The following is a 13,961-nucleotide window of genomic DNA, read 5'->3' on the forward strand; positions in this document are numbered from 1 at the left end:
CAAAGAAGATCCTGAAAGAAAAAGAAAAGGATAGTGGGGTGGTGCTCCTCTAATACCCTGGGCCGGTGCAGTTTTTAGTGAACAGGAGCAGTGATCCAGGATCTCAGATAAATGCTTATATCCATGGGGTGGAGGCTAAAATTTTAGGACTGCCCAGTGCCTTTCCTTCACCATTAAGCCCCAAAATTAGATATTTGAAGCTTCCCTTGAGAAATTATGGGTGGAAGCTTTTTACTTTTCTGTGATCCTCTGGGCTGGTATAGAAGGTTTAATAAGTTAAAAAACAGCATATCTAACCATATTCTTATTAATAAATGTGATTGTAATATTAAAATATAACATAAGCAAGAATTAGGAATGCATAAGATGCTGTATAATGCAGGAATGTCTGTGCACAATACATTATATCACTGGTTGCATTTGTAACTTCAGGTAATGCGGAAAGAGGTTATAAAAATAATATTACTGAATTGAATGTAAAAAGTGCCTGTGCTGAATATATTCCTACATAAAATTTTAAAAGTATAACACAAGATTCAATGAGGACCATTTATATTTAATTGTCCATTATATGTGAACAAAATGCATAAAACTAACTACATGATAAATTAAATGGGCTTACATTTGTCACTTTCTCAGCTCAATCTATTCTGTGTCCTAGGAAAAACTGCTCCTTAATTTCTGTGTTACTTTGTGTTCAGGGTTCTGCTCCAACACAATAACAAAGTACATGCTTTGACTGTGCTCCTTTCTGTGTTGGTTGTGCCAGGGCACCGTGTAATCCCAAGGTAAAAATCTTGGTTTAAAAGGTATTGGATGGAAATAATAGTGGGTAAGGGGTGGGTTGGTATGCACCCCAGAATATCTCTATTTGTGGTGTTAGATTGGGGGTAAGGTAATAACCAGGTCCTACAGTTTCCTCAATAACTGCTCATGGATCCTGTATGTTGGAGGCCAACATTCAGTTGTAGGGGTCACTACCTTCCTTTTATTGTAATATATTACAATCGATTTCACCGGAGATCTCACCACTGTTATCAGTGAGCAATGCACTGATGATACCGGTGAGGTCTTCGATGTACTTGACTGTGATATAATAACCAGGTCCAAATTCTATTAACTCTTATTATCCTACAGGCAGTGTAAAATTATATAAATTTACTTTTATATTTTTTGGAAGGGAGTAGACTCTCTAGGAACCCTCAAAATCCACAGGTAAACATGATTTTTCATACAAAAAGCGTCCTTTAGGCTTCAGTGCAATATAACTAGTAAATTCTTAATTTGGCACATAAAGAAAATATTCTATATTGCCTGGCCTATTATCTTACACGACCCAGATGTTGAAGGGTTCTGAGGCCTTGGTGTCCCTTCCAGCCTTCTCTCATGGGCATCTCTTCTTTGCCACCTTCTCTGTTTTACTACTGCAAATTAGACTTAATTTTATGCTGTTTTAGCATAGATCATATTCCACTTGAACCCACCCATTTTCCAGGAATAGGGATAATACTGTTAAGGATTGCCTACTATTGATATTTCTCTGTATCTGTCCAACCTTATATGTAGAAGATGTTACTGCACATATAGACAATAGACAGGAAGCAAATTCCTTGATAGGCAAATGTACTGAATTCAAAAGACCCAATCCTATGTTTTATATAAAATACCATTAACAACTATATCTAACACACAGTTATACTAACCTAACACTAAACTGGACATGCACATAAGTATTCATATAGAAATGTATGAAAAGGTTTATTTCGAACTTTGTCCTGCAAGAATATCAAAATCATCAGTCTTCCCCAAATGCCACATGTCACTCCACATTCATCCTCTATGATTTCTAACAGGAAGTTAACCTTAAGTTTGAAAATGAAAAAAACCTCATTTGTTGCCATGGGTTACTAGACCTCAAGCAAACCTTGCTGCTCTTGGTTAAAATAATACCTTACATTATACAGTGGGTGTATAGACTAACCAATATTCAGTGCAAACTATTCACCATAGGCATAGCAGTATAGCCTTCTTAGCAAGTAGATGGAACCCTGAGTATAAAGCAGAGAACAAAAGCTCTGTCACAGAAAAGTTTAGTTGTATTAATTGGGAAACACATACCCAGATCCAGAGCCATTAGTTTAATTAGCATGACTGTCACAGGGATGATTCAGGTTTTGGAAAGGCTTATTAAGGTAGCAGATACAAAGGGTCATGTCTGCACATTATCATCTTTTTTCGTCTTTGATATTTACATCGCCAGTTATATGTTAGAGCTACATTGGCTAATATGCTTCATCCCTTTATTCTGCCCTTTGATTAACTGTTAGTCATTTGGCTTGTTCTGCTAACAGTCTGAGGCTCCCAAAGTCATTATTTAACATATTCATGCTCTAGGGTATTGATCTTCTTCTAATAGAAATTTCTCAAACTGTTTCCTCTAAAGTGGCTGATGCTCACTGGGAATTATATATCACTGGTGCCACAGTGGTGCAGGGCTTAGTATTGCTGTACTGTCCTTGGGTTCAGTTCTGAGCAAGGCACAGTTGGCCATGTAGGCAGACTTGATGACATTTGGTGACTGTGATAGGGACAATAGATTGTAAGCTTTCCTAGATCAAGGGGCTGAAGAAGCTTGCTGTAATTGAAGGTTTTTATGTAGCTTTTAAAATGACTCTGGGTTAACAAGTCCCTAAGACTGTAATTTTTTCAGTACGTGAAAGATGGACTAGGGTCAATTAGTTTACCCACCTGAGGGTCCCGATTATGTGACATATTTTTGTATCATCAGAATTATATGTCATCAGAAACCTGTTAATCACTTTTAACTTGGGCTGCCCATGTGGCCTAATTCCAACCTCAGAGCTATAGAGAAATGACTCCTTATTCTGGGATCATGCCCATTGGTAAACTTTGTGGAGATTTCTACTTTTATAACCTCACATTCTAAACCTCTTATATAACTCATATGCTTGTTGTTTAAATTCCTCATCTGAGGATCAAATACGTCTTAACCTAAGGTACTGACCTTTGGGAACACCTTTGACACAGCTTTGAGGATGCATAGATGAGGCATGTAACAAAGTGTTACTTGCTTAGTCAAAATTGAGCCCTGTTCATTGGCCTGTAAACTGATGTCCCAAAATTCCAACTGTTTGAAGTCATAATTCAAAGTAAACTGCAAATTAAAATGATTGTTATTTAACAAATTCCTTCAACAAATGAACAGGTCCCTGCCAAAAGGATCATTATATCATCAATGTATCTGTGCCACCTGAGAATGTAGCACATGTACATCTGAAACTCATCAGCTGCAACAACTTGCCTTTCCCATTCACCCAAGAATAAATTAGCAGTATAGGGGAAAATTTGGCCCCCGTAGCTACACAATCCAAAGCAGGCAGTTAAGTTAATGAGCTGTGAGTATGTTCAAAAATGTACTTTTTAGCTTTTAGACCCAGTTTATGGGGTATGCTCATATAAAGAGCCTCCACATCCAGACTCATCCGTAGGCAATCAAGTCCAACGTCAACCCATCAACCTCTCTCAATAGTGTCTGCCACATAGGAGCCCAGTTATAATACCAAAGGTTGTAATATGGCATCAATCAGTTCACATATAGGTTCAGTGAGTGACCTACACCCACAAACTATAGGTCTACTGGGGGGGTCACTCACTGATTTATGTACCTTTGGAAGAGCATAGGATGTTGGGGTCCTAGGTTGCAATACTTTTAAGCAATTACACATATCCACATTAATCAGTCCTTTCTGAAAGGCTCGGTCAATCAGTAAAAACAGCTTTTCCTGAAATTGCTTTAACGGTGGTAATAAGTAAAGGACGATACCAATGTTTATTTCCAAGAATTTTCTTACATATGCTCACATAATTCTTAGTGTCCATGATTGCAATATCTGACCCTTTGTCTGAGGCTTTAATTACAACATCAGGATTCGATTTAAGAATCTGTAAATCTCCCCCAAAAGTAAATTGATACCCATTCCTAAACCTTGTGATATTACTTGGAAAAATCATTTAGATCAGTGCTGTCCAACTGGCGGCCCGCGACCCCCCTCTGTGTGGCCCCCCACCTGTCTGGCTGCTTTGATGGCTTACCTTTGAGTAAGCATTAAATGGTATCAGTACTGAGATTAACTGCCCCCCCTGCATGGTTCTCACCTCAGATTCAGGCTGTAATCCCTCTGTATTGTTTAAACATGTAATCCCCTGTGTTGGTCACACCTTTTAATACCTACATTGTTTACCCCCTGCAGTGTTCCCACCTCAGGCTCAGGCTGTAATCACCCACATTGTTCAACTGTTCACACCTCAGACCTGTGTGTAGGCAGAGTATGGCACATAGGCAGCATGGGGCAGGGAGGGTATGGCACAAACAGTCAGCATAGGGCAGGTAGAGTATGGCACACAGGCAGGGTAGGGCAGAGTATGGCACACACAGGCAGCATATGGCAGGAAGAGTATGGCACACACAGGCAGGGTAGGGCAGGCACACTCCAGGAACATGTCAGTAGCAGATCTAAATCCTTCCTATATATGATATGCTTGCTGGTTAAATCCCAGTGTACTACAGAAGCATAAAGGGTGTTCTTCCATTCCCATCTCTGTAAAATCAATTCTTTGGCATAGGGTTGTTAGTCTGCTCCTTCCTCGAACTGTTGGTACAAAATAGGAAGTACGGAACACTATTGAATGTCATTGTATCATGTAGTGTAGTGGCACTCACAGCTGCCCATTGCCACTAGATTGTTGAAGGTGGTGAAGTGTAAGGTAGGATTGGGGCTCAGGAGGGGGCACTATTATACAGCAGACCCTTAGTCCGAAAACCCCTATCTCTCAGGTGTTTATTGAGGTCATGTCACTGGCACCTGTAGTACTGAGTGTATCCTCAATACCTAGTGATAAGTACAGCACTATCCATGTGTGACCGGTCAAGGCATTCTTTTGCATTGGATGCCTCTAGTGCTGATCCTGTAGCCCTGTAACTTGTGAATACAATGCACAGGACAATGGAAATTTACAGGCACCCAAATAAAATGAAATCAGGGCTGTCGCCACCAGTTTCTGCAGTCTTGGCATGAAACATATTTGTGCAAATAAGTCAGAATGTCTCCTTATAATCACTGTGTACAGAAATAGAGAGCCTGTCCTGCGTAACATTGTGTAACACCTCACCTTAAAAAACATCTTGTTGCCTTTCTAGACATGAAACGGCCACTGAGTCCCGACTACAATGTGTTTGAGAACGGGAGGATGAGCACGGCCATGTTTTTGCGCTGCTTTGAGGAAAAAGTGACCTGGAATGACCGGACGGAGCATCAGTTTGCCAACGAGAATAAGAAGATCCTGTTCTCCCTGTGTGAGGTGTGTAACATCCAGCTGAACTCAGCCGCTCAGGCACAAATCCACTACAATGGCAAGTCTCACCTGAAGAGGTTAAAGCAGCTCAGCAACGGGAAAATAACCCCAAACTCACCTTCCAACTCACTGCTTGTCAGTGCCGGCACAGGTGAGTGGCACTCAAACTTTATATACAGTATGTGCTGTTATACTTAATGTTCATCCAGTGATCATTGGTTAGACGTGCCAAACTTTGCTTGGGAAGAATTTTAGTTTTGTATGGTTCTTTGGCATCTACGGGTTTGCTAGGGAGCATCCATGAGATTAACCGTCTGGCCACCTGTGCCAGATTCCACCTATTTTGTTTTTTCCTACGTGCAGGCTATTGTTGTAAAAAGTTGTGCCAAGGAACCCCTGTAAGAAAATCACAATTTTTATATCTTTTATGTAATAAAAGGCGCTAAGTTTGCCTAGGAGCAGTAACCCATAGCACCCAACTAAACATCTTATTAGCTGCTATGGGTTACTGCTCCTTGGCACACCTAGTGCCCTTTGTTGCATATGGAGGTTAGTGATGGTTTGGATTTAAATCCTGCAAATAACTAGTGCGCAAAATATTCAATATCCAAATATTTAATATTGAGAGTTAGATAAGATGACATAGGGTTTGCTTTTGCTTGAATGTTCCCCATGGACCTAAAGGTGGATAATGTTCAGCCTATACCCATGTATATGCTCTGAGCACACAGGATGGGTCATTATGTGCAGAACAGGGTGCAAAGTGCATGTAATGGGTGCAATCTGGCATGTACTTTGCACTGTGACAGACTAAAGCAGGTCTTGCACTCCAAACACTGCATTCGGCAGCATTTTATTCATAAGGGGCAGGCTGGGGGAGGCACTTGTTGAAACCCTTCCTGTCCCCTTCCTGTCCCCTTCCTATCCCCTAGGGTGCGCTGGTAGGTGCAGTCTGCAACTGAGCCCTTTTCTTCCCATAGGGCAGAAGGTAAGGACAGGGCTAGGTGCAGAGCTCAGCCGTGCCCTGGACGCAAGTACTTTTTTTATTGAGCAATAAAGGCACACTTTTGCTTTCCTTTGCGCTCTTGGACCTGCATCCAGAGTCTCTGTAAATGACCTCATTGTATGTACATGAGCTACACTACACTGGTTGCTTAAGATATATATCTTAAGCATATATATATATATATATATATATATATATATATATATATATATATATAAAAGGATATAAATGCATATATAAGCATATATATATAAAAGGATATAAATGAATACGCTGAAGGTAATAAAGTCTTCATTTGTATAGTTCTACAGGTATGTAATTGCATATCTATAATACAATGTTAATGAAAAATATAATAAATTAATTTTAGTACATAGATTACTTGTATTCATGGGTTGAGATTTGCTACCATCATTGGGCTATTGGTATATTCTGTATTATTATTTATAACAGTGGAGGCTATTTCAGCTTTGCATATAGCTACTCTGTTATTACAAACCTAGAAATATCTGTGTGTGAATCATTTGCTGTTTGTGCTTTTATTGAGCAGATGTGCATTTCTGATAAATGTCACTGTATGTGCTTGCTTCTAATTAAAATACAGATATAGATAACTGTCAGATCAATAGTCTCAATAGATGAGGATAGATTTTAAAAGTTAAATAACAATGCCATTGCTATAATTGAATTTTTTTCAGGAAAATGACATCTGCTATTTATGTGAGAGGCTAGCTAAAGCAGAACACTTTTTAGATGAAAACAGTGGAGAGATAAGAAAGGTTAGCTAAAGCAGGTCAAACAAAACAAATTAATCGCATTTTGCTCAAAATAAGCAACCTCGCAGATGTACCCCCAGCCACAACAACCGGTCCTTATACAGGAACCCAGACAGAGCCAAATAATAAACAGGTGTTTGCTGCTGTAAGAAATCCCATCTAGGTTAGCAGTGCCCTCTGGGAAGGAGAAATCTCTTTTTGCACAGAGGTGCGATGTAAAATTCCCTAGTGTATAAAGCAAGTAGATAAGAGGTCTAGGCTTCTTTGACCTCTGATCAGTAGAGGAGGGTAGATGGGCACAAGGCTTTAGGGTAGAGAAGAAAATTGAGCCTGAAGCAGTAAAGCACCTAAGTGGGTGTCCAGAGGGTCCCATCTAGGTTATGCTGTTTTTAAGCCTTTATCTGCCATATGCTAAGTTGAAGTACCTTCTGAAAGACCATTACTTCTTATTTTAAAGAACCACTGGTACATGGACATGGTACAGAACTAGCATGGTAATCCTTACCTCCAATATTAATATAAGGGCCCACCAGTTGGACAGTTTTGACTCGGCAGCCTGGTTTTCGGAAGGGCTGTCCAGGTCAAAACCTCCTCACCGAGACTGACGCGGCAATCCCCCCACCCAGTGATGTCACTGTCCTGCCTCTTCCCCACCCCTGTGACGTCTTGGCCCTTCTTCTCCCTCGACCTATGACATCACTGCCTGCCCCCTGCCCGGCAAAAAAAGCGGGCAGTGGTGGCAACCCTAACTGCACCCCAGTTACCTCTGTCTATTTTCACTTTGTTTAAACAGGACCTGTCACCGGAAGAAAGTTCTAAATCCTTGTCCATCGAGTTAGTTGAGCAAAATAAACTTACGCTATAAAAATTATTTCAATCTTGTTTTCTTTAGTCTTGGAAATAATAACAGCTAACAGACAGGTGCCAAATCTTGTGTATGTGCCAGAACGGGAGACCTGATGCCCATGCACATGCCGTACAATTATAGAGCATGAAGAGGGAGGAGTGCAGTGACATCTAGTAAGTGCTGAATGGAAAGTAAAAGGTATTGATTGCCCCGCCTCTATGCCTAAGGCATTATATGACTGACAGCTACAATTTTTAAATACATTTATAACAGTTATTGATGTTTTCATAGAAAAATAATTTGGGTTTCATTTTTAATTTGCAAAGAACTTCAAGAATATCATAATATCAAAAGGCTTGTTCCATGTAACATCCGTATGATCCACTACTTATGTGCCAGTATATAAATGCCATCTCTGAATGCCATTATATTCCCCTTTGTTCAGGGCACTTTGTAGAGAAATTCCCCATGGCAGGCCGGTGCATAGCTGCCCTTTTATTTCATGCCCTAACAATGTTGCCGGAAGGATATCTGGAACAGATTGTGCAGCATATCCTATTATATCAGCCGTCAGTGTGACCTTGGCTGCTGCATCTATCTATAGGTATCTGATATATGAGATATGCCGGCTCAGTTGCAATGTCAAAATATAGACATGGGGGAAAAAATGTGTTTCATGTCGAGAGAAATCTACAAGTAGGTCACAATAGAGGTCAGTATGGAGGCACTGGAACTGCCATATAAATCAGTTCTCCCTCCTAATACCTCCTCTTAACCTTGCTGGTGCTTTCCAGTGTGTTTTGAAGCAATGTATATTTTTCTTCCCACAGGTCCTGCATGACCTAGTTATCCACCTAAATCCCTACTTTGCAGGCACCATCTATTCTTTTGCCCAGTCTAGCTTTATTTAGCTTATGTTCCCACAGTAGCAACAGACTTTATACAGTACATCATTAGGCCAAGGCCCCACTTTCACAGTCACAGCAGATTACTTGTTACTACCTGCTCCCTTGATCTGTTGCTTAAAGATTCATTATAGGAAATGAGATTTTTTTCAGTGCACTACTATTTTATTGCACACTTTTATTATATTTAATATTTGTATATTTTTTTTTGTCTATGTAAAGTTGGGAGGAACACGGGTCAAAAAAATTTCATTACAGTAATGATGCTTCATTGTTATTTGTATATGACAATAAACTTGAAACTTGAATTTGCATCCATATATGCTGACTGCTCATGGAAACAGCTCTGGCATAAAATTCCCATTTCCCAGGTGTCTTTTGTGCAACACACTCCAACCCAGGGGTATAAGGCATTATGCCTATATAACTGAACTAGTATTAGAACAGTAGTTGAGACCAGGCTAAGGGGAAAGGCTCACTGTCTTGTCGGCAGGAAGAGCAGTTTAGCGGCAGGTTTAAGAGCAGACATGCAGTTACCTGTAAGACAGGCTGATTGGTTTGTGATTGGATAAGTCTGTATGCATGGATAATGAGAGAGTCTATACATAATCTATACAGGTTCATAAAATATCTTAATTGCTTGCCTGTGTATAAGTAGCCATAAACACGTCATTATAAGTTGGAATCTCTTAATTTGAAGTTTTTGGGAATGAACACTTTGTGTGGGTGTGTGCACTCGCCACAAGATGGCAGCAAAATACAATTATAGCGCAGTACAGTGATCAAAAGAAAAGGTTACATTGTCAGCTCTGCTGTAAATTCTCTGATGCTTTGCCATTATTGAGTACCTACAGTGAAGTAAAACAGCCGTTTTGTTCTAATGGTCTCTCCATGTGAACTGGGTCTTATTGATGTACGATCTGCGTTTCTTCTTCATAGAGACAGGCATTCTTTTATAGCCAATAAAAGATGTTGAAAATGGGTCTCTGTTTTTTTTTTTAAGAATGTTTCTCCCTTCTTGGTTCATATTAGCTGAAAACACAAATATTAAAGTGACCCACAAACCTTATATTCCTGTTTTACTTGAAAAAAAAAATATTGGCTAAAAATGAATGGGTAGCTGATGCCCTGCCAGGGAATTTCCTTAGCACAATGACATCCAAAATCTCTGTCCCTGAAGTTATCCTTGTTGTACTGACTGAGAAAAGAGAAAAGGCACACATTGCCTAGCAGATAACAGATAAGCTCTGCAGAATACAATGGTGTTTTAAAGAGGTTGTCTGTTATCTGGAATGCAACCTATACCAGTTTCAATAGCTACACCCCAGGGCTACACAGCAGCTTTGTTTATATAAACTATAGCAGTATTTTTAATGCTCCTTTAATGTTCCTTAAATATTGAACTACCGAATGTAGGCAGGGCTATAGTTATGGGATGGGACACTAGCTCTGGGGATGTTCTTAGGGGATGTTCAAATTATGGTTCGAGTTGTATTTGAGTTTGTAATTCGAGTTTGCGATTTGTATTTGAGTTTGTAATTTGAGTTTACGAGTTGTATTTGAGTTTATATATATATATTCATATACAGGTAGGGGACTTGCTATCCAGAATGCTCGGGACCTGGGGTTTTCTGGATAAGGGGTCTTTAAGTAATTTGGATCTTCATACATTATGTCTACTAAAAAATGGAGTTGGCCTTTCCGTAATTTGGAACTTTCTGGATAAATGGTTTCCAGATAACAGATCCCAAACCTGTATATATAATACACAAGAGCCATGAATATCCTGTAACTAATTTCCTTATAAACAGTGCTTAGTCATGTCAGGCGGATGATATCACTCCAACTTGCAGCTCAGCACTAAAGTGTGACTGAAGTTTATCAGCACAAGTCACATGGCTGCGAAAATGAAGAATATACAGTATCTAGCCCATGTGAAATTTTAAAATTATATATTAAAAAATCTTTGTTTTTGAAAAAGGGATTTCAATGCAGGATTCTGCTGGAGAAGCGCTACTAACTCTACTAACTGATGCATTTTGTAAAAAAACATGTTTTCTCATGACAGTATTCCTTTAAAATAAATGAAGTACCCCCTGTAAATATGAGGGTATTATATGTCATCTTGGAGTTCCAGGAGCTTTATAAAAGCAAAGCAAAATGATTTTGTATGATTATGGAACTTTGCAGTGCTTTATAATAGCCGTGTATTTTACAGAAGGGGGTACTTTATTCACTATATATTTGCCTCCTTATAAACCTGTGATTTAGATAAGCACTTAATGTTTCCCAACAAGCCTTCATACTGGTTACTGTATATATATATATATTTCTGTTCTTTGAAATGTATCATTGAAACTTGTTGTTTTAAAGCCCTTTACATCTTCCCTCGGGTCACATCATTTGCCAATAATTGGCCTGTAATAGTGGCCATTTATTGTCAGTGATTATGGGCATTTAGGAAGGCTTTGCTTCTCTCAACGCATGCAGAATTACTTGCTGACATTCTATGGCTGAGTCACTGTGAATGTTGCTACAGACGGGATCTTAGTGTCACACATAATTACATGCATCACACCTCCTCCTCCTCAGGTCACATTTGAAAGGATCATTGTATAAATTGTGTTTCCTCTGGAAAAAAGGAATTAAACAATTTGCTCATTTTTTGCTCATCTTATTGCCACCAATCCCCTTGCTCGCAAGACAGCCTGCTCTGTAAGGCTTGGGGCAAGGTTGGCTCTACAGATGTCAGAATAATAAATACAGATTATTTACTTTAAGACTTTAGATCCCCTTTAAAGTAAAATAGATGATATTACCCATTGCGTGGCTAAAAAAGTGTGACTGTTTATTATACTGTGTGTGTATGTATTTTAATAATAGGTGATACATATTTAATGGAAGGAAAAAGCCAATTACACAAGTGAGAGAACACAAAGCAATAAGGGTTCTGAGCTCCAGTTGATACAGGGACAGCATAAGAGGGACAGCCAGGCTTGTTTTAGACGCAGAAGGGCCTCAAGTCCAACTGTACCCGGGCACAAAGCAATTAGTAGGCCCCCTGCAGTAGTCACGGGAAATAGAAGTCTAGCCATTTAGCTGTATGTGGCCACAGTTCAATCAACAATATAAGGGTTGTCCTCAGATCTCACTCCATTTGTCTGTAGGCTTCCAGGACTATCTAACTAACTGGCCTACAGGTGCTATATTTCTGTATTGAATTATGTTATCATGTTCTCCTGTCCTATGTGTTCGTATTTGGTCTTTAAGATGTTGGTGAGATGTTTGGATCACAAACTCTTAGACATTTGGGGGTTCAAGACCCCCATGGATAAAGGAACACACTGCCACAATAGCCACTCTGCTGTAGTTCCTGGAGTATCTAGAATATTGGATCACCTTAATGAGCTCTTTTAATACAATCAAATATCCTTCAACATTGTAATTACAAACTTTTTTGCCCTGTACATGTCAGTTTCGGTTATCACTAATTATAATAGATTTAATTTGTATACAAAGGTCATTAATAGACACACCATTAATTAGGGATGCTCCGAATCCAGTATTTGGTTCGTTTTTTGGCAGGGTTTGGATTCGGCTGGATCCACGGTCCTGGCTGAACCGAATCCAAATCCTATGCTATGCTAATTAGGGTTTGGAAGGGTTAAATGTCGCTGTGTGAATTCGGCCGAATCCCTTATGATGGATTTGTGGGTTTGGCCGAAACTGGGTTTGGTGCATCCCTTCCATTAATTCTTAAATTCTAGCACCCATCCATATAACCTTGCCAATGTTACACCTATATTACAAAGCCACTGCTAGATCTGAAAAAGAGTAGCAACCCAGTTATTTTGACACAAGTTGTGTCAAGTTGACAAGTTCTATCACAACTTAGCGTCAGCATAGTTCACACTAAGTTCCACCACCACAGCATAAGTTCAGCTATAACTTAGTGTCTTCATCAGTGGTCCCCAACAAGTGGCTCCCCAACAACATGTTGCTCACCAGCTCCTTTGATGTTGCTCCCATTGGCCTCAAAGCAGGTTCTTATTTTTGAATTTCTGACTTAGAGGAGAAGTTTTGGTTGCATAAAAGCCATGTGTACTGACAAACAGAGCCTCCTGTATTCTACCAGTCCACATTGGGCTTAAAAAAAAACCAATCACAGCCCTTATTTTTCTTCCCCTAGGACCTTTTTTTCATGCTTGCATTGCTTCCCAAGTATTTTTTAGATTTAAATGTTTCTAATGGGTAAAACAGTAGTTTGGGGACCCCTGGTCTACAAGTACCCCAACAACTTAGCATCAGCAACATAGTTTATGCTAAGTTCCACCACAACTTACCTGAACAGCCATAAATAATTGAAACAGTAGTGAAAAATCAAAATAACATTTATTAGGATAGAAAAAACAGCCTAACGTGTTTCATGCCATTTGGGGCACTTTCCTGTGATTCAGTTAGGTTGTTATTTTTATTTTTCACTACTGTTTCCATTATTGATGGCTGTTTGCAGCTTAGCAGATTTATTTATTGTATAACCCACAGACTGGGGGTTCTTCCTTGTAAACAGTATCATCTATTACTTTTAATATCACAAAGACTTTACTACTTTTGTAAAATTTCATTGGCCTCCTTCAAGCATAAAAGTTGACTTATAGTAACCATGCAGTTGTTCAGTGCCAGCAGTAAGTGAGTCAACCCATGTAGTTGTTTAACTATTATAATAATAATAATAATAATAATAATAATAATAATAATATGTTGGATATGCTGAGAGTTGCATTACAGCTGAATACCTGTAGCTGAGCAACAATTCAAAATGTCGTCTTATTATCCACTTATAGTACCCAAGATAATCACAGTGTAGCCTGTGGTACGTAGTTCAACATATCTATTGCGGCAGGGCTGTGTATTCATTAACCTGTGAACAACTGAGCCTTTGATGCCTTGATACATGTGTGGGTATCTTATGAAGTATCTCAGCCTCATTATTTTCAACTACAAACCATATTTCATGCTTCTTGTTTTCCTGGATAGCCCTCATTATATCTAAC

General features: G+C 39.3%; 1 protein-coding gene across 2 annotated transcripts in view; it reads left to right on the forward strand.

Moving 5' to 3' along the window:
• The window catches only part of znf385b (zinc finger protein 385B), a 317,721-nt gene that overhangs the window by 81,568 nt on the left and 222,192 nt on the right, over positions 1 to 13,961 (forward strand). For both annotated transcript variants that reach the window (XM_004917741.4, XM_018097602.2), the window contains exon 2: positions 5,219 to 5,524. In XM_004917741.4, coding sequence (XP_004917798.2) covers positions 5,221 to 5,524 — 304 coding nt within the window. In that variant the 5' untranslated portion in view covers positions 5,219 to 5,220. The remainder of the gene's footprint in view (positions 1 to 5,218; positions 5,525 to 13,961) is intronic.

This window comes from Xenopus tropicalis, chromosome 9 (assembly GCF_000004195.4).
Source record: "Xenopus tropicalis strain Nigerian chromosome 9, UCB_Xtro_10.0, whole genome shotgun sequence".
Lineage (NCBI taxonomy): Eukaryota > Metazoa > Chordata > Amphibia > Anura > Pipidae > Xenopus > Xenopus tropicalis.